General features: G+C 42.3%; 2 protein-coding genes across 2 annotated transcripts; both read right to left on the bottom strand.

Moving 5' to 3' along the window:
• Positions 1–14,035: 14,035 nt before the first annotated feature.
• Positions 14,036–15,077, bottom strand: LOC123105649 (protein synthesis inhibitor II). The gene has a single exon (XM_044527752.1). It carries the CDS (start codon positions 15,017–15,019, stop codon positions 14,174–14,176), a length of 846 nt encoding a protein of 281 aa, XP_044383687.1. The 5' UTR covers positions 15,020–15,077; the 3' UTR covers positions 14,036–14,173.
• A 5,074-nt stretch (positions 15,078–20,151) lies between these two features.
• On the bottom strand, positions 20,152–21,197 carry LOC123108206 (protein synthesis inhibitor II-like). The gene has a single exon (XM_044530036.1). The coding sequence runs from the start codon at positions 21,141–21,143 to the stop codon at positions 20,298–20,300; it is 846 nt and encodes a 281-aa protein (XP_044385971.1). The 5' UTR covers positions 21,144–21,197; the 3' UTR covers positions 20,152–20,297.
• Between the last annotated feature and the right edge of the window lie 553 nt (positions 21,198–21,750).

The following is a 21,750-nucleotide window of genomic DNA, read 5'->3' as shown; positions in this document are numbered from 1 at the left end:
AACGGTCGGAATTTTGAGTAGCAAAATCCTCAGGGCTATCATGTTCCTCACTGTGTAGGAAATCCGCACTTGCGAATTCCTAACTCCTCAGTCAGAACAAATTCCTCAGAGACCAGAAGAACTTCGTCTCTGTCACTAAAGAAATTGACTGAACTGTATGAGATTTCCGATGGCTTCACTCGAAGGGATTGGTAGGTGTAGGATTTTGAGTTAAGCATCACATGGAAATTTTTCCTTAGTATTTCCTCGACCCCCTTTTAACAGTACGGTGTTTTCTATGACTCAAGAAAGAGAAAATGAAACTACGAAAACAAAAGTCTTCACGCTTCATGTTCCTCGAATGAATACCAAGTCTTCACGGTCACACCATTTTCTTCACTTTCAAAGTCTTCAGAAAGTCTTCAGAGATCCAAAGTCTTCAGTCGAAGAACTTCATTTTGAGGGGTTGACTTTCTCTGTAAATATCAAACTCCTCATAGACTTGTAGACCTGTGTACACTTATAAACACATTAGTCCCTTAACCTATAAGTCTTCAATACACCAAAATCACTAAGGGGCACTAGATGCACTTACACCGTGATTCACTTCCTTCCCCACTTCATTTTCTCCAGCAGATTCGCTCATAATCATGGATGATCATTCACTTCATTCCTTACAAGGATGAGCGCTAAAAAATATCATGGCTTATAGTACCAATTCAACAACTCCAAATGTTTTTTATCATTCTTTCCTTAATTAATTTTTGGCTTACTCATTTCTGCTTTTGATTTTTAAGCAATTACTTTTAGTTCAGTCCTCTCATGTTATATTATGCTTATCCTACACCTATTATCTTTATTATGTACATACTTGTTAAGCTCATCGTCATGCCCACTAAGAAAGCAAAATTTATCAGCATTAACCTATGTTTATTTCTCCATTTTCTGATTGTAGGAATATTGCTATCAGTGTCATACAAAGAAATAAGATAGACCAAGATATCTCTCCAAATGTACTGACCCATTTCTATTTCTCAATTTTCTAATTTTTGGATGTACAACAAGTCAAGTGGTATTATAGCAATGCAGTTTACTGTATTTGTTGGCTCATAATTCGATTGTTTCCTCTAACCTTTCTCTACCTGACCTATTTCATGCAGGTATGTGATATTCGGAGACAAGGGTGTCAAATTTAGTCTTTTTTTGGCTCATGAGATATAAATCTCCTTTTCATGTGCATTTATCTCTCGAAGTGGTGTGTTACACATTCAGATTCTACTATTTTACTATGGCCTTTATCATGAGACTTATAATTTTTATATGCCTTGATTTTCTGAAAACTGGCGTTTATTTTGTTTTGCAAGATTTAGACTACTCTTTTTGTATGAATTGATCGGGGAAATTACCAGGTAACTTCCTTTCATTATCCTCGATTAATTATTGTGTTGTTCTATTCTAAGTCGCACTGTAGCCTACTTGGAAACAACTGCCCTCCTCAGTGGAAGTCTCAATGTAATTCTTAAATCCCCTAAATGAGATATAAATGTACGATGCAGTTTCACTTTCATGAGACTGAATTGAGAAGATGCCACAATTTAACTCTTGTGCTTTGAAATGTGTCACTCGGAGCAACTATCAGACAATACAATTTCCCAAAAGAATCATATCTTTCTCATTGTTAAATTTCCCGTTGCAATGCGCAGGGAATCCTTTAGTTTACCAGTTATTTCATGTCTCATGGCTTGTCCTCCATGTCGCGAGACTACTCCACCAAACAGTCAGCCTCGCAATAACCCCAATGATCATCCTCAGTGAGTTTACTATCTTCCTCGACAACACTTGGCACAGGCATTAGACACACCAATTTCTGTCTAAATAGTACTTTTCTTTCATCATGTACATCTCAAAGAAGACTTAGAATTAGACATACATCGATTAAAAAATCGAGTCTTTACTGAAGAAGCCTGTGCTCGAAATAATCGAGCACAGGCTTTTCTGGTCAAAACGTATCTTGTCTTTATCATGACTTATTTTCCTTGGTTAACAATACTTGTTGTTTTGCTGATATTTCAGGTTCATTATTTTTTTACCTAGATCTCCAATGGCAAGAATAACAATAAGTAGTCGCCTCATAGTATTTAAGCAAAAATGGACAAAAAGGCACAAGATAGCTGACTCGTATATATTCTTGAAACTGTCATGTTCTTGAGATATAAATAAAATACACTCAAGGGCTTGCCGTAGAGGCAGACATGGAAAAATCCATTGGCTCACACTGTTCTCCTAATCCACGTACACCTATAGTACACACAATTGTGAAACATCCATAGCCGCAATTGCCACTGGTAACCTACTGTAACTCAAAAGATGTATAATACCGCTACTCCTATTACGTAATTGTACAAGCATCAATCATACCAGGTCCATTATTCACATCCAATGAACCCAAAGATTAGCATACCCAATAGTTAAATAATATACAAAATGGCATTTTATTGATTACAGTTTAATGAAAAATTTCACCATTGCTTTTATTTCAGAATTAGCCCGCGGTTATGATAAAATGATAATTCAGTTGCTTTAGTACTATGCTAAATTTCTACAAGAAACATTTGAAATCGTCACGATAGAATTGCTTCTGTTTTGGAACTAATCAAACAAATAGGAAGAACACAATATTCTTGCTATGATTTGCATCAAGAAACTTATAAAAATGGCAATACATGAGATCGGTTCTTACCACAATAAGTGGATGCCTTCAGTTTTGACTCAGGTAAGGAAGCAGCATCACCTGCTAGCAGGGATTCGAGGACGGGCGAGATCGGAGGAAGCTGCGCCATGCGTGAAGGAGGGCTCATGGCATGACCTATCCACCTCGAGAATAACAACAAGCAAGCACGCACAACTGTTACCCCTACCCTTGACCAAACCTCATTGCCTACTGGAAGGAGCGGCTATGGTGGCTTGATGGAATGGCCGTGCTGCATGTCATCCAGCAGATCGGCGACAGCGCGACGCCAGTTCTCCCCAACCCTCACTTCTCTGTAACTCTTCCACAAATTGTGTTATCTGGGAGCAGCACACAACCTATTGAAGATACTCGGGGACGGCGGCCAGCTCGCACACAACCTCCAATGACGCATGTACGACACTGGGAGGAGGAGGGCGTTGGATTATGCAGGGACGACATCGGAGAAGGACTGCAAGGTCAGGAGGATCCGCGATCTGAGGCCTACCACGCTCGTTGCCTCTCAATGTCCACCTCTTTAAGGAGAACATGAGCAAGGGAGAAAATCGGCGGCTACATCCCAGGAAAGGAAAGAGAGCGGGAGAGATGAAGGGGATTGATGTCCATGCATATGTTTCCTTTTCCTGGTTTGTTTTCCTTTTTCTTTTCTTCCCTTTTTACGTGTGTACCGAAGAACCTCTAATCAATCTCTGAAAAATCAAATCTAAATTAATCAACTACACCATAAGTTCCTCAATCACATTAATTAATATTTTGGGCAAGGTATGGAAATGTTAATTAATGTAATTTTTGAGAAGTATGGAAATATTATTTAATGTGATTGAGGAACTTATGGTATAGTTGATTAATTTATATTTGATTTTTCAGAGATTGATTATAGATTAATCATAATTGATTTTTTCACATAAATACATTACGAATAAATGGAAGGAGTATCAGACGCGATTCGGTTTTAGCATGGGAGGGGTGGTGGGAGGTGAGACGAAAATAAACCAGACGGAAAAAAACAGAACAAAAATAAACCGGGACTATTCAACCAACTCGTCCATTAGGAGTAGAGATTGTTTTGCCGATATTTCAGGTTCATTATTATTTTTTACCTAGATCTTCAATGGCAAGAATAACAATAAGCAGTCGCCTCATAGTATTTAAGTAAAAATGGACAAAAGGGCACAAGATAGCTGACTCGTATATATTCTTGAAACTGTCATGTTCTTGCGATATAAATAAAATACACTCAAGGGCTTGCCGTAGAGGCAGACATGAAAAAAATCCATTGGCTCATACTGTTCTCCTAATCCACGTACACCTACAGTACACACAATTGTGATACATCCATAGCTGCAATTGCCACTGGTAACCTACCGTAACTCGAAAGATGTATAATGTTGCTACTCCTATTACGTAATTGTACAAGCACCAATCATACCAGGTCCATTATTCACATCCAATGAACCCAAAGATTAGCATACCCAATAGTTAAATAATATACAAAATGGCATTTTATTGATTACAGTTTAATGAAAAAATTTACCATTGCTTTTATTTCAGAATTAGCCTGCGGTTGTGATAAAATGATAATTCAGTTGCTTTAGTACTATGCTAAATTTCTACAAGAAACATTTGAAATCGTCACGATAGAATTGCTTCTGTTTTGGAACTAATCAAACAAATAGGAAGAACACAATATTCTTGCTATGATTTGCATCAAGAAACTTATAAAAATGGCAATACATGAGATTGGTTCTTACCACAATAAGTGGATGCCTTCAGTTTTGACTCAGGTAAGGAAGCAGCATCACCTGCCAGCAGGGATTCGAGGACGTGCAAGATCGAAGGAAGCTGCGCCATGCGTGGAGGAGGGCTCATGGCATGACCTATCCACCTCGAGAATAACAACAAGCAAGCACGCACAACTGTTACCCTTGCCCTCGACCAAACCTCATTGCATACTGGAAGGAGCGGCTATGGTGGCTCGATGGAATGGCCGTGCTGCATGTCATCCAGCAGATCAGCGACGGCGCGACGCCAGTTCTCCCCAACCCTCACTTCTCTGTAACTCTTCCACGAATTGTGTTATCTGGGAGCAGCACACAACCTGTTGAAGATACTTGGGGACGGCGGCCAGCTCGCACACAACCTCCAATGACGCAGGTATGGCACTGGGAGGAGGAGGGTGTTGGATTATGCAAGGACGACATCGGAGAAGGACTGCAAGGTCAGGAGGATCCGCGATCTGAGGCCTACCACGCTCGCTGCCTCTCAATGTCCACCTCTTTAAGGAGAACATGAGCAAGGGAGAAAATCGGCGGCTACATCCCAGGAAAGGAAAGAGAGCGGGAGAGATGAAGGGGATTGACGTCCATGCATATGTTTCCTTTTCCTGGTTTGTTTTCCTTTTTCTTTTCTTCCCTTTTTACGTGTGTACCGAAGAATCTCTAATCAATCTCTGAAAAATCAAATCTAAATTAATCAACTATACCATAAGTTCCTCAATCACATTAATTAATATTTTGGGCAAGGTATGAAAACATTAATTAGTGTAATTTTTGAGAAGTATGGAAATATTATTTAATGTGATTGAGGAACTTATGGTATAGTTGATTAATTTTGATTTGATTTTTCAGAGATTGATTATAGATTAATCATAATTGATTTTTTTCACATAAATACATTACGAATAAATGGAAGGAGTATCAGACACGATTCGGTTTTAGCATGGGAGGGGTGGTGGGAGGTGAGACGAAAATAAACCAGACAAAAAAAATCGGACAAAAATAAACCAGGACTATTCAACCAACTCGTCCATTAGGAGTAGAGATTAACAAAATATATTAATATCAAGGAGATGTCAATTACATCCGGCCTCTACAACAATATGATATCAAAAGCTAGTTAAAATAGATGTCAATTACATCCAGCCTCTGCAAAAGTATAATATCAAAAGCTAGTTGAAATATCGAGAATGAACATGAAAAATAAAAGCAAACTTCTGCAGCAATCATCATGTTGTACATGCAACATGCGTACTATGCCGGCGATTTCTTGTTTTGGGGACAACAAAATCAGAGTGTCCGTCTTTTTGAAGAGGGTATGAGTACTATATTGGCCCATGTGGGCTATGACGAAGCTAGGCAGAGAATCATGAAGGGGCCATGAAGATTATTATTTTTACATTGTGTAATCATTTTTTAGAAATATCACGAATATTTTTTAGAAACGCGTAGACATTATTTCTAAAACGTCACAAATATTGTTTTTGAATGATGCGAGACATTTTTTAAAACTCCATGAACATTTTTTACATTGGATAGCCATCTTTTTAAAGGCGACAATTCATTTAAATGGGACAATTTTTTAAATTAAACAACAAAGATATTTTTTACATTGTATATATAAGTTTTTTTGAACGATACAAACATTTTTTTCCTAAATTATGTTAATATATTTTTGCATTTTATTAACATTTTTAAGAAATATATGAATATATTTGAAAGGGGCAATTAAAGTTTTTCGCATGCTAGGAAACCAGCCCTTACTCCCACGCCGGGCCGGCCCATTTATGGCGTCTTTCATTCATCTCGCATAGAGCAACTAATCAGCGAGTACTCCTTCAGGAGCCCCCGAAAAGGTCACTTTTGGTGGTCTTGGAGCACGCTACTTGGCACCCTCCCAGTCGTAGCCATGAGTCACGCCGTGGCCGCTCCCTCCGAATTTTATTTACTTTATTTTTCTGCATACGTTCGTGTTTTAGATGATTATTTTTGGCTTTTCCCTGAGTTTTCTTTGATTTTGGACCAAAATTAAAAAATCACGCGGAAATACATGGCTTTTTTCTTTCATGAGAGACATTGATTTTTTTTTCCACATTAAGATTAGTGCATAGGGGAGGCTCTCTCTAGATCTTTTTTATCGCGGTGTGCCAAGGCGTAGCTAGCAGGCGGCCTGTCTATACTCCAGGGATACATCTCCCTTACTGAGAGATATATGCGCCTCACGTCTCGTATGGGCTGGCACAACGAACATGTTTCAGTCAGCACACTTTGCTTGCTCGATCGCAGTAGGTTATTTCTTCTTCTTCTTTGCTGTCTACTGGCAGTACTGGTTTGGTTTTTATTGCTTCCCCCTCCTTTCTTGTGTTTCTCTTTGTGGGTTTTCTTTTCTTTTTGTATGTGTTTTGTTTATTGTTTTTGTTGGTATTCTTCTGTTCATTATTTTTCCTTTTGTTCTTTCCTTTTTTGTGTGTTTTTCTTCTTGGTTTTCATCGATTTCCTTTGATTTCCCCCCTTTTGTTTTATTTTTATGTGTTTTTTATTTCTGGTTTTATTTGGATTTTATTTGTTCTTTTCTTTATTTTTTTGTAGTTTTGTTTTTGGCTTTCATCGGTTTTCTTGGGTTTCATTATTTATTTCCTTTTTATCTCTTTTGTGTGTTTTCTTTACGGTTTTCATCTATTTTCATTTTTTCTGTATTTTTCTTTATGCCTTCACCCGTTTTCTTAGCTTTCTTTTATTTCCATTTTTTTATGGTTTTCTATAGGTTTCATCGGTTTTTTCTAATGCATGTTGTACTTTTTTGTATCCATGTGGAATATAATTTTGAAACCAGTTGATAATTTTCCAATACATGTTTTGAACTTTCTCGAATATACATTAAACATTTTCCAAATACACGTGAGACATTTTTAGAATGGTAGAAAACATTTTTTAAAATTATGTAAAAAAAAGTTTACATTGTAAAAATATTATTTCAAATCCATGTTTGAACAGTTTTTTGAATACATGTTAACCATTTCAAAATACATGTTGAACAGTTTTTTAATATGTAATATGTACAATTTTTATAAACTGATTATATTAATTAACAAAATATATTAATATCAAAGAGATGTCAACTACATCCCGCCTCTGCAACAGTATGATATCAAAAGCTAGTTAAGATATCGAGAATGAACATGGCAAAGAAAAAGCAAACTTCTGCTACAATCATCATGTTATACACACAACATGCGTACCATGCGGGCGACTTCTTGTTTTGGAGACAACAAATTGGAGTGACCATTTTTTTAGAGGATTGTCCATCTTTTTGAAGAGGATATGAGTACTACATTGTACCATGTGGGCTATGACGAAGCTAGGCAGAGAATCATCAAGGGGCCATGAAGATTTTTTTACATTGTGTAATCCTTTTTAGAAATATGACGAATTTTCTTTACAAACTTGTAGACATTCTTTTAAAAACATCATAAATAATTTTTTTGAATGATGCGATTTTAATTAAAACTCCATGAACATTTTTTACATTGGATAGACATCTTTTTAAATGTGACAATTATTTTTAGTGGTACAAACATTTTTATTAAAACAATGAGAATATTTTTTACATTGTATATATAAGTTTTTTTGAACAGTACAAACATTTTTTCTAAATTATGTGAATATATTTTTGCATTTTATTAATATTTTAAAGAAATATAGGAATATATTTGAAAGGAGCAATTAAAGTTTTTCGCACACTAGGGAGCCAGCACTTACTCCCACGCCGAGCCTTGACTGCAATTGCAAGGGGTACAACGCACCCGCAACTAGAGGGGGCCGGGGGGGGGGGGGCGTTGAGATTGTGTCCAGTGTTTCCGTTGTGCCGCCAGCTAGGGGCTGGGGAGCCCGGCGATGTTGTCTTCCATTTTTTCCCCTTTTCTATTTTTTGGTCTTTTTACTCCGCCGTAGGAAAAGAACATCCTAATGACGAGGTTGCCTAGATGTTTCCACCCATAGGGTGTTTTTGCAAAAAAGAACTTGCAAGACAGTTGCACGTTCACCCCAGACCTGCAATTGTACACGTCATAACTTGACTGCAATTGCAAGGGGTACAACACACCCGCAACTAGGGAGATGGGTGGGGGTGAGAGTGTGTGCTTTGTTTCTGTTGTGCCGCTAGGGGCGGGGGAGCACGACAATGTTGTTTTCTATTATTATTTTTTGTCTTTTTACTCCACCGCAGGAAAAGAACATCGTAATGTTGTTTTCACCCACAGGGTCATTTTGCAAAAAGAATTCGAGGGACAGTTGCATCCCCCTCCCCCAAACCGACCTACAACTGCACACGTTATAAGCTGACTGCGACTGTAAGGGATAAACATAAAACACACCTACTATCCTCTCGGTCTCGATGATATTTCAAGGATGATATTTCTAGTTCTAGACTACCTGCAAAAAAAAAAAGGATGATATTTGTAGACGATTGCTGAGGTCGATCTCAACTCTTGTCAACTCAGTTGATTTTGCAATACAAACTCCATCAAGACCTCTTCTGAAAAAGATGTGCCGGTCACCTCGGCCGTATCGGCCGGCACACCTCGGAAGCAAAGGGGAATTTAACTCGCTGGCGAGTACGCGCCATTGATATATGAGACCGAATCCACTGCGGAATTTACTTCCTACTCGTCGACAGCAGAGAAAACTTTGCCATTCAAGTCCTTCGACCGGAGGGAAGGACGGAGAGGTTGGTACCTGGTACTGGCCGGATTCACACCCTTGTTGAGGTCTCAGCCGTTGTTGATTTTGTTGGCTTTTGCAGCGGTCAGACTCTGAGAGCGCCGGCTGGATGGATCCTGCGCACGGGCGCTACACGAGCAAGGCCAAGCGCCGTCGCCTGTCGCAGGCCGCGGCGTCGGGGTCAACCACCGACACCGAGGGTTCCATCGTCGCCGACGGCGCCTACCTACTTTCGCATGCCTGGAATGGGTAAAGCCAAACCTGCCCTGCTGGCCAGGTTCACCGGCGCCACAGAGGAGACCAGGAGCCTATTCGTCACGACCGCGCTCCTCGGAAGCGGCTCCTTCAAGACGAGACGCCGGACGGAGACTTCTACGTCTGCACCACCACGGAACGAGACGCGGCTCCCCTAGACGGCTAGCTCTACAGCGGGTTCGGCGGGCAGTCCCGTGTGAGTAGCATCTCGTACGACGTAGCCTTCAAGCTATTTGACCGGGCCGCTGAATATCTGGATAATCCAAAATATTGTACTCCCTCCTTCCATCTATATAGGATCTAATGCGTTTTTCGAAGCTAACTTTGACCAAATATTAGAGCAATAATATATGACATGCAATTTACACAAAGCACACCGTTAAATTCGTGTATGAAAGGAGCTTTCAATGATATAATTTTCATATTGTGCGTGTCATGTACTATTAATTTTGTCAATAGTCAAATGCGGTCTTAAAATACGCATTAAGCCCTATATAGATGGAAGGAAGGAGTACATTCATATTCGAGGGAAAAATTATAGGGAAACTTTCGCTGCCGGTGCGCCGGCCGAAGCGTTGCGCCGGACGCACGCGGGCCTTGCAATCGCGCGGATCGTGCGAGTACTAGGCGCTCAAAAAAAACCCTGCGACCGAAGCACTTCTTATCCAATCGATTTTCCCCTCATCTTCTTCCGCACGACCCGGACTCCATGGGGCACCCGCAGAACCAGGCACCAGCCCCTGCCCGCACCACTGCATGCTGATTGGATCGCTGCACAGCGTTCGTCTCCGGCCGCGACTGCGGCGCCCTTCGTCATGCGCGCGACCCCTCGCCCCCATTCGCAGCTCCTCGTTCTTCTCCCGCTGAAAGCACCTTATGTCCCTGACGGTTGAAGCTTTTCCCACCAAGGTTGAAGCTTTTTTTTTCCCGACGGTTGCAGCACCCGTGTGATGGATCACGCCGGTTCCAACGTCCGTCGTCGAGGTCGCAACTCCTTGCCGCCGCACCACTGGTAGCACGCGGTCACCGCGGTGGTAGCAAAAAAGCAAACTGGTTGTAGCAAATCCATGGCAGCATGGTCATCCATATTGCTGATCGTCGCACCACCGCACGCCGGTCGGACTACCACATATCCAGTTGCAGCAAATTTGGCCGCAGGTGGTAGCTTTTTCCCACTGCAGTTACAACAAATTCACAACCCCTCGTCGCCGGCCACACTTCATCATCTTCCTGGATGTAGCAAAAATGGCTACTAGTTGTAGCTTTCTTCGTTCCCTATTGCAGCAAAAAACATTTGCCCGTTGCCTCGTCGTGCTGAAAAAGCTTCAACCATTGCGCGAAAAGCTTCAACCGATGTGTGAAGAAGCTTCAACCATGAAAAAAGCTTCAATGGCCACGGGAAAAAAACTTCAAATCGTGAAAATAGCTTCAACCATCTTGAAAAAAGCTTCAAGCGACATGGAAAAAAGCTTCAACCGATACAGCATGCCGTCGACGGTGGGAATGGCGACACCGGGGAGTTGCAGACCGACGACATGGCGGTGCTGCATGGCCACCGAGCTACATCCGTCGTCGGGCGGAGCTGCAACCCAGAGCAGCTGTTGCTTGGGTAGAGCAAGGGACAAGGGCGGCGACCGACGGAGAGGACGGCCGGCGAGGGTGCCGACTGGCGACGAGGACGGCCGGCGAGGGCGCCGACCGGCGACGAGGGCGCTGCGGTGCTGCTTCAAGCTTGGGGCAGGGTGTCGGCGGCGCTCGGGGGCGTTCAATTTTTCAGAGGAAAATGACTCGCGAGAAGGGACGAAGCACTGGGACAGATCTGACGGCCTTTAACCGCCTGCATCGGACGGCTGGAGTTCGACCGGCCCAACTGTTGGGCCGACGGGCCGGCGCCTAGCGTCCCCCAAAATTATATGACGATTCAACATCCGCATTCAAGCTGAAATAAAAATGGATGTGTAAACTATCTGGATTTATAGACTCAAAAAAAAACTATCTGGATTTATTTTTTACAGATATCTCTACTACTCCCTCTGTTCGGAATTAGTTGTCTCGGATATGGATGTATCTAGAACTAAAATATGTCTAGATACATCCATTTCTGCACAAGTAATTCCGACCGGAGGGAGTATAATGAAGGCTACTACTATCCCGAAACTGTTCCCTCAATATCGGATCGCCCACGCATTGCTCGACTAGGCGACACGGGCGGATTCCCATCCAATCTCAAGCGCCGCCTCCTCCACAGTACTTCTCCGGCGGCGGCGGCATGCCCTGCCTCTTTTCCTTCTTCTTCTTTGACTTCCCTGGCGGCGGCATCTCTGTCCAAGCTGCTAGTCAGATCACCATATGCTGATCTTCGACGGCCGCAGTGTGCTTGTTGCGTCCTCTCCCTGTTATCAGTTTTCATTGGCATTATTTGGATTTTCTTTTTCCTTTTCCCTCTTTTTCAAATATATGTTAACTCTTTTGAATCCATGTTGAACATTTTTCATATACACTCTGTCCACTTTCTAAGATATACTCTGAACATATTTCAAATACATGTTGAACATTTTATCTGAATACATATTGTAAATTTGTTAAATGCACATTGAATGTATTTTCATACAAGTATGAATTTTTTTAGATACACGTTGAACATTTTTTAAATACATGTTTAAGTTTTTATGAATATAAGTTGAACATTTGCCAAATGTTGATTTAATCTTTAAATACAAGGCAAACATTTTTTAACATAATGAACATTTTCCATAAATGACATGAACGTTTAAAAAAATTATGAAACATCTTGTAAGCGTTATGAATTCTTTTTAACTGGTACCAAATATTATTCCAAATTACATGCTTTTTATATTTTATCAAGATTTAATAAAATGTTTGATCATATTTTTGTAACATATAAATGTTCTTTAAATGTGATGAACTTTTTTTAATAATATCAAAATTTTCTATACAAATTATGCAATAATTTTCATTGCATTACATAATTATTAATGCGTGGTGATATTTTTATAATTAAGTCACGTATTTTAATAAATAAATAAAAATAAGTAAGAAAAAGTAACCAAATAAATAAAAGGAATGAATGAAGCAAACCAATAGCTCCCGACTGGCCAGCCCGCTATGAACTACCTTGTGACCAGTTGTTCTTCCATCTCACTAGAACATTTTGATTCATCAATAAAGTTGTGCGTGACTCAAAAAAATCAATACAGTTGGGTGGGAATTCTCACGAAAAAATCTCACTAGAGGCAAGATAATGACGATATTCTGAATGCCAGCATAGATGAATAGTTAGCGAGCAAACGCACACCCTCACGCAATTAATTGTAGGCACTATATTCTGCCAGCCCAGTTCGGGGTTTTTAGTGCGTTTCCCCGGTTTATAGAAAAGTACTAGAACATTCCTAGATCGTTTTTTCTTTCTTTTCCTTTTGTGTTTTTCTATAAGTTTTTTCCATTTACATTTTCTTTCCTTTTTGCTTTTCTCAATTTCCTTTTTTTGTATAAAAATGTAAAAGAGAAAAAGAGAAATAACTGTCCCCCATATTTTAATTTTGAAATCCAGGGACACTTTTCAAATACATGAACATTTTAAAAAATAAGAAAACATTTTTTCAAACTTGTGATCATTTTTTTCAAATTTATCAACAGTTTTTAAAATCCGGAAACATTTTTCAAATTCGTCAACATTTTATTAAATTTGGATATTTTTTTTAATAATGAAAAAATGTTGAAACCAGACAGGAGCCACGTAGGACTCCGACACCCCCGGTCCACCCAATTCCCCCTCCCGGTCCCAATTCCTTCCACTCCGCCCTGCTCCTCCTCTCTTTGCATCTGCACCCTTCACCTCCGCCGTCGCCGCTGTACGTCTCCAGCCGCCACAGAGGCATTGCCAGACGTCCGCAACCAGCACCGATACGCCCATTCGCCTTTACGTGGTGCTTTCCACCTGGAGCCGGTTTGCATGAATTTCGTCCAGTCAGTTCAAATGCGGGTCCAAATGTATACGAACAGCGTTGGACGGCCGCCTTCTGCATCCGTGTCTGCAGACTGACCCCCTGTTCACGGACGGATGTGGGAGAAAAATTGCCCTTAACAGCTCCAAACACGTGGATTGTAAAAAAACACCCAAGCATGTGAACCCTCGCAGGCACCAGTGGCACTATAGTCAACCACATGCCATCCCTTTCTCCAGCGAGGTACGGGCCTAGTCCCGACGGGATTGCTATATTAAGTCATTTCAGCTCCGTTGGGCCTCGAAGCTTTGCAACCTTATCTCCCAGGCAATCCACCCATCCAATGAATATCAATAGTGTATAAACATAAAACCGATAAGTAAAAGCTTGAAATGGCGGAATATATTCATGTATGCAAGTGTGAGATTATACTAGCCAAAAAGTACTAAAATATGTAGGTTTTCTTGAGAGGGGGGGGGGGGGGGGGGACTTGTGGTACACTGTGAGTCTAAAAGGATGTACATAATTGGGGCTTCTCATATTTGCATGTGCAAAACATATGTTGGATAGCAATTTTACTGTTGGACACAACATAAACTCAGACATGTTTATTTATTTATATATCATTCACTCACTCTGTGACATGTTTATTTATTTATATCATTCAATCACTCTGCGACATGTTTATTCAGACTTATACAATACCCATGCAGATATACCTACACAACTACTTATTTCCCCCCACTCTTATGAAACAGCTCCAGCGCCTGGGGCACCGTCATCCCACCGGGCACCTGGACGAACAGCAGGATCCCCAGGGTGGCGGCCGCCTGCTCCGCCGTCCTCACACCCATCTTCTCGACCGGCGTGAACTTTGCTGGCGGCTTTCCCGCCGGGGGCTTCGCATCCGTCTTCAGCAGCGCTTCGGACAGGTCCTGCCACCCGTTCACCTGGGCCTTTAGCTCGTTGGAGATCTTCCCGCTCTTCTTCTCCACCGTCTTGGGGTGCAGCAGGCCAGCCACGAACCCCGACACGGTCTGGAACCGCGTGGCCTCGTGCACCATGAGGAGCAGCATCGTCACCGCCTCCCTCGCCTGCTGCTGCTTCGGGCCGGAGGTCTTGTCGGCCTTGGTGCGCCCGTAGAGCGCAGTCACCGCGTCGGCCATCTGCTGCCGGCCGAGGGCAACGTTGGTCAGCTTGTCGGTGTCGCCGAGAAGGTCGCGGTAGGTGCCGCCGAACCCGACATAGGTGGCACCGGGGATAAGGCCTGGGGTGAGCTCCCACCAAGTGCCGTCGCTGCTCTTGAAGCCCTCCCAGTAGAGGTTGTCGGCGCGGGTGGCGAGTGTGAGCCCTGTGTTGGCCGGCGATGTCTTGAGCACGATGTGGAACCACCTGCTCGGCGGGACGTTGGGCTCGATCGGTGGCAGCACGGGGCGGTTGTGGGAGGACTGCCCCGGGTTGCGGAGCTTGTTGCGGATGCCGGTGATGAAGGTGACGTAGTCGGCAGAGCTGCTCTGGATGTTGAACGTCGCGGTGAAGAGCGGCTTGTCCACGTTCTTCGCCATCTTTGCTGCCATGGATACAAATCCAAGATGAGACAGACTATTAAGCGAGAGGGGATGAGATATGGAAGAGGAACAAACTGGAGATGTATTTATAGGCGATCGACAGGTCCATCCTATTAAACGATAGGCTTGTATATGTGTACGTGTCATATATGTAACTTTTACGTGATGTGTGTGCGCGTATGTTCATGTATTGTACAAGGCAGGTTGTCAGAGGCGATCCTTATCTTTGTATAGCTTGGCTTAGGTGATCCTTATCTCAGTATGTACCTTGTAACGTGATGTGAGTGCGTGTGTTTATGTGTGTGCTAGTTAAGCTGTGTGCTTTGTCTCTTCTTTTCTCTTTTTATGGGTTTGTTGAGTTGTGTCCTCGGCAGAACCTCGTACTTTATGTCTTGCTACTACTTTGCTTGTGTGTGGGTGTGAATCTTTATGTACCTTGTGGCTGTGGTGGTTTCCTTTATTTATAAAACGGGGCAAAAGTCTTTTTGGGTATGTATGTGCTAGTACTAACTAACCTGCCGCCAATTGTAATCCTATTGATCTATATATAAGATGCATGCGTCCTTACATAGAGGTATACGCTTCCATGCCTTCACTTTTACATATGCTTGCTTTCCTAGCTAGCTAGTCCAAAGAAGGAGACGGCATGTTTTTCTTCTGGGTGATCCCTTTCTTTATGCCGACTAGCTAGTCCAAAGAAGGAGACGGCATGTTTTTCTTCTGGGTGATCCCTTTCTTTATGCCGAAGATCAGTTCCGCACACTTTCTAAGCTTTGGAACGGGTCGCAGCATCTCGAACGCGATGATTAGGCCACACCATGGCTGCTAACTCTTTCTTTTTCAGTTGCCATGGCTGCTAACTTGAATAATAAGAAATCTGGAGCTGTCATGTCGTGATTTACTGATGCAGGGATCAGTTCTGTCTTTTGACTTCTGAGTGCATGTTACACATGATCAAAGGCGCTTCAGAGTGCTAACTTGAGCACGAGCTCGTATACATTCTTTGCTACATTAAAATTTTAAAAGAAAATACTTGAAAAATTCAAGAAAAGACATCAAAAAAATCACAACAAACAATGATTTGTGTTTTACATGCGTGCAAACTTTTGCGATGGAATGACATTCAGGGTTGTCTGCGAAAAAACTGATGCTCCAAAATGCTTCCAAAGACAATCTTTTTCAAGCAACAATTTTGCATTTTTTGCCCAGACCTCCACAAATGGCATTCCATTGGAAAAATTTGTACGCATGTGAAAACACATTAAGTTTGTTGCAAAAGAAATCAGATTTAATTTTCTTGAGATTTTTTACTATCTTTTTAGATTCAACTGTAGCAAAGCGACGAAGCACCACCAGGAGCCATTCACAAACCCTAGCCACTATCATTTTCCATCTGATCTCCATTACCATCACCTCCATCACAACTATAGACATTCTTCCCTGAGTTATCCATACTTGTAATCGGTGCACCCTATGATCTGATCGCAATGTGTGATTAATTCTTTGAAGGCAATGGGCTGAGGAATGGCCTTGCAAGTTGCAACCATACGTATTTGGCCACGATAATCGTTGGATGACTTCACTTAATTGACGTTACTTTTATGTGTGTCGTTATTTTAACTTTACTTAATTGACGTTTTTTTATGTGTGATTCTAAGGCCCCGCAGGTACCTGAGAGCCCGTAGATCAATCCAGTAAAAAGTAAGAAGCGAGAATACATTGAATGCTATTCTAAAAACCGATGATAGTAAGGATTAGTATGGTAATGAGAAGCATTTTCTTGGGATATATGAGGTGTAGTCATTAAACGCCCAATGCTTTTGTCTAGAGAAATTTGTAATAACCTAGATAACTCCGCGAGTCGATAAAGACTTGCGGTTGGACGACGGAGAGGTTGCTGACGGAATAATGTCTCAAGCCGCTTGTTGAGGTTGCTCAGCTGTTGTTGATTTTTGCAGCGGGCGGACTCGGAAGGCGCCAGGTGGATGGATCTTAGTCCTACACACTGGCGTGTAACGAGCAAGGGCAAGCGCCGCCAGCTGTCCTTGGCCGTGGTAGCAAGGTCAACTATCGGCGCCGAGGATTCCGTCCCCCATGCTTACACGAACGATGCGCACGTTTCCATCGTTGTCGGTGGGGCGGTCGTGATGCGTACTTTCTTCCGCATGCCCAGAATGGGTAAAGTGAAGAGCATCCTGCTGGCCAGGTTCATCGGCTCCATAGAAGAGACCTGACGCTTATTCGTCGTGACCGAACTCCTCGAGAGCGGCTTTCTATGTCTGCACCACTACGGAACGAGACAATCCTCTCCTAGGCGACCAGCTCTACAGCGGATCCGGCATGCAGGTCCGTGTGACTCGCATCTCGTAGTCATGGGCGAGGACGCAACCTTGAAGCTATTTGACCGGGGCCGCTGAATATCTGGATAATCCAAAATATTGTACGTTCATATTTGAGCGAAAAGTATATGACGATTCAGTATCCGCATTCAAGTTGAAATGAAAATGGATGTCTAAAATAGCTGGATTTATTTTACAGATGCAACTATAAATTTGTTTTTGGATTTTACAGTAAGTGTGGATATGAAAGATGGTGATGAGCGGGTTTTTCTTAGACGGGCCTCTGGCTCTATCTTAAAATATCCTTGCACTTATGCAGCACTGGCACCCACTCTCTAGGCAGCGGGATCGCAACCGGCTTGAACTCATGGTGGACGCCTTGATTGCTACAGCGCGCCGTCTTGCCTCGCCACTGATCGCCTGAGCTTCCACCCACTTGGTGGCTTTTTGTTCCATCTTTCTTTTATGCTTTTTCTCGACATGTTTGCGTTGTTGTCTCAGTGGACTTATTTATTTTCAGTGTGGTATTTGAACTTGTTGTATGGACATGGTGGTTGCTTTATTTATAAAAGCTAGGCGAAAGCCTATTTAGAGATATTTTCGTTCCAAACTTTAGGATATTTTCGTCTGTGCAGTTTTTCTTCTTCTTTGTTTCCGTGTGTTCTTGTATCAGTTTTCATTGGCATTATTTTGTTTTTTGTTTCTTTGTTCCTTATTTTTCAAACATATGTTAACTCTATTTAATCTATGTTGAACGTTTTTCATATACACTCTGTCTACTTTTTTGATATACTTTGAACATATATCAAATACATGTTGAACATTTTATCTTAATACATATTGTAAATTTGTCAAATGCACATCGAATATATTTTTATGCAATTATGAATTTTCTTTATATACTTGTTGAATATTTTTCAAATACACGTTTATTTTTTTTATGAATATAAGAGGAACATTTGCCAAATGCCCATTTTATCTTTAAATACAAGGAGAACTTTTTTTTAACACAATGAATATTTAAGAGAAAATAAAACATCTTGTAAGCATAATGAGTTCTTTTTTCACTGGTACGAAATATTATTCCAAATTCATGAACAATGTTTTACATTTTATCAAGATATAATAAAATGGTTGATCATATTTTTGAAACATGTGAATGTTCTTTAAATGTGATGAACATTTTTTTAAAATATTAAAAAAAATACAAGTTATGTGAAAAACTGCTTTACATCACATAAATTTAATGCGTGAAGATTTTTTTAAATAATTGAAGTAGTTTAAAAAATAAATAAATAAGTAAGCAAAAAAATGAAAGTAAAAAAATGCTGAAACCAAATGAATAAAAGGAATGAATGAAGCAGACCAATACTTCCCGACTAGCCGGCCCACTATGAACTCCATTGTGACAAGTTGTTCTTCCATCTCACTAGAACATTTTGATTCATCAATAAAGTTGGGCGTGACTAAAAAAATCAATAAAGTTGAGCGAGAATTCTCAAGAAAAAAAATCTCACTAGAGGCAGGATAAAGATGATAATTCAGAATCCCATCATAGGTCAACAGTTAGCAAGCAAACGCACACACTCACGCAATTGTAGGCAGTATATTGTGCCAGGCCAGTTCGGGGTTTTTAGTGTGTTCCCCCCGTTTATAGAAAAGTACCAGAACCTTCCTAGACTGTTTTACTTTTATTTTTTCCTTTTGTGTTTTATCTATAAGTTTTTCCCATTTGCTTTTCTTTCCTTTTTGCTTTTGTTGATTTCTTTTTTATGATTTTTACAATTTCGTATAAAAATGTAAAACCAAAAAGGAAATAATTGTGCCGCATATTATTAATTTTGTGAATATTTCTTGAAATGGAGGGACATTTTTTAAATACATGAATACCTATAAAATTCAGGAACACTTTAAAAAATGAGGAAACATTTTTTTTCAAACTTGTGATAATTTTTATTTTCAAATTCAGGAACAGTTTTTAAAATCCGGAAACATTTTTCAAATTTGTCATCATTTCTTGAAATTCAGATATTTTTTAAATTTAATAAAAAATTGTTCAAACCAGGCAGCAGCCACGTAGGACTCCAACACCCCCGGCCCACCCAGTCCCCCGTTTTAGTCTCGTTTCCTTCCACTCCGCCCCTTCTCCCCCTTGCTTTGTATTTGCACCCTCCAGCTCCGCCGCCGCCGCTATACGTCTCTTATCGTCACAGAGGCATTGCCGGATGTCCGCAACCAACACCGACGCGCCCCGCTAGCCTTTACGATGGCATTGTCCATCCTGGAGCCGGTTTTCATGAATTTCGTCAGGTTAGTTCAAATGCGGATTGAAATGTATGCGGACAGCGTTGGATGGCCGCCTCCCGCATCCTTGATCTTGGACTGGTCCCCCCCTGTTCGCGGACGGATGCGAGAGTAAATTTGCGGGTCGCGGTTGGAGATGCCCTTAACACCTCCAAACATGTCGATTGTAAAAAACACACACACATCCCAAACATGTGAACCCTCACAGGCACCACTGGCACTATAGTCAACCTCGTCGCCCCTATCTCCGGCGAGGTACTGGCCTAGTCTCGACGGGATTGCTATACTGAGTCATTTCAGCTCCGTTGGGCCTCGAAGCTTTGCACCTTCTTTCCCAGGAAATCCACCTATCCAATGAATATCAACTGTGTATAAACATAAAACCGATAAATAAAATATTGAAATGGTGCAATATATCCATGTGTGTAAGTGTGAGATTATACTAGCCAAATCGCGCATTTGCATATGCGAGACATATGTTGGATGGCAATTTTATGGTTGGACCCAACATGAACTCGACATGTTTATTTATTTATATCATTCACTCACTCTGTGACATGTTTATTTATTTATATCATTTAGTCACTCTGTGACATGTTTATTTGACTTATACGATACCCATGCAGATATACCTGCACAACTACCTATTTCCCCCCACTCTTATGAAACAGCTCCAGCGCCTGAGCCACTGTCATCCCACCGGGCACCTGGACGAACAGTAGGATCCCCAGGGTGGCGGCCGCCTGCTCTGCCGTCCTCACACCCATCTTCTCGATCGGCGTGAACTTTGCTGGCGGCTTTCCCGCCGGGGGCTTCGCATCCGTCTTCAACAGCGCTTCGGACAGGTCCTGCCACCCGTTCACCTGGGCCTTTAGCTCGTTGGAGATCTTCCCGCTCTTCTTCTCCACCGTCTTGGGGTGCAGCAGGCCAGCCACGAACCCCGACACGGTCTGGAACCGCGTGGCCTCGTGCACCATGAGGAGCAGCGTCGTCACCGCCTCCCTCGCCTGCTGCTGCTTCGGGCCGGAGGTCTTGTCGGCCTTGGTGCGCCCGTGGAGCGCAGTCACCGCGTCGGCCATCTGCTGCCGGCCGAGGGCAACGTTGGTCAGCTTGTCGGTGTCGCCGAGGAGGTCGCGGTAGGTGCCGCCAAACCCGACATAGGTGGCACCGGGGATAAGGCCGGGGGTGAGCTCCCACCAGGTGCCGTCGCTGCTCTTGAAGCCCTCCCAATAGAGGTTGTCGGCGCGGGTGGCGAGTGTGAGCCCGGTGTTGGCCGGCGATGTCTTGAGCACGATGTGGAACCACCTGCTCGGCGGGACGTTGGGCTCGATCGGCGGTAGCACGGGGCGGTTGTGGGAGGATTGCCCCGGGTTGCGGAGCTTGTTGCGGATGCCGGTGATGAAGGTGACATAGTCGGTGGAGCTGGCCTGGACGTTGAACGTCGCCGTGAAGAGTGGCTTGTCCACGTTCTTCGCCATCTTTGCTGCCATGGATATTAAGCTAAGATGAGACGAACTATCAATGGAGCGGGGGGTGAGATATGGAAGACGATGAACGAACTCGTTATGAATTTATAGGCGATCGACAGGTGCATGGTGTTAAACGATAGGCTTTGTATACGTGTACGTGTCATATGTAACTTGTACGTGATGCTGTGCTTACGTGTTGTATACAAGGTAGGTTGTCAGAGATGATCCTTATCTTTGTATAGCTTGACTTCAGGGTCAACCCTAATACTACTACGTGGTGTGTGCGCGTGTGTTTATACGAAGGCGTTGTTGGAGGTGATCATTATCTTTGTATATTGCTTGGTTTAGGGGTCTGTCGTACTAACTAACCTGCCGCCAATTGTAACCCTATTATTTATATAACATGCACGCGTCCTTACCTACATGTATACGCTTCCACGCCTTCACTTTTACATATGCTTGCTTTCCTAGCTAGCTAGTCCAAAGAAGGGGATGCCAAGATTCAATTTCGTTTGATTTGCAGCACTGCACGGCTACGCAGGCATGGAGACGGCATGTTTTTCTTCTGGGGATTAACTAGTGGATGATCCCTTTCTTTATGCCGAAGATCAGTTCATCACACTTTCTC

Source organism: Triticum aestivum, chromosome 5A (genome assembly GCF_018294505.1).
Source record: "Triticum aestivum cultivar Chinese Spring chromosome 5A, IWGSC CS RefSeq v2.1, whole genome shotgun sequence".
NCBI classification, from domain to species: Eukaryota; Viridiplantae; Streptophyta; class Magnoliopsida; order Poales; family Poaceae; genus Triticum; species Triticum aestivum.
Note: the sequence above shows the minus strand (reverse complement) of the source record. Positions and strands in the feature narration are given on the sequence as shown.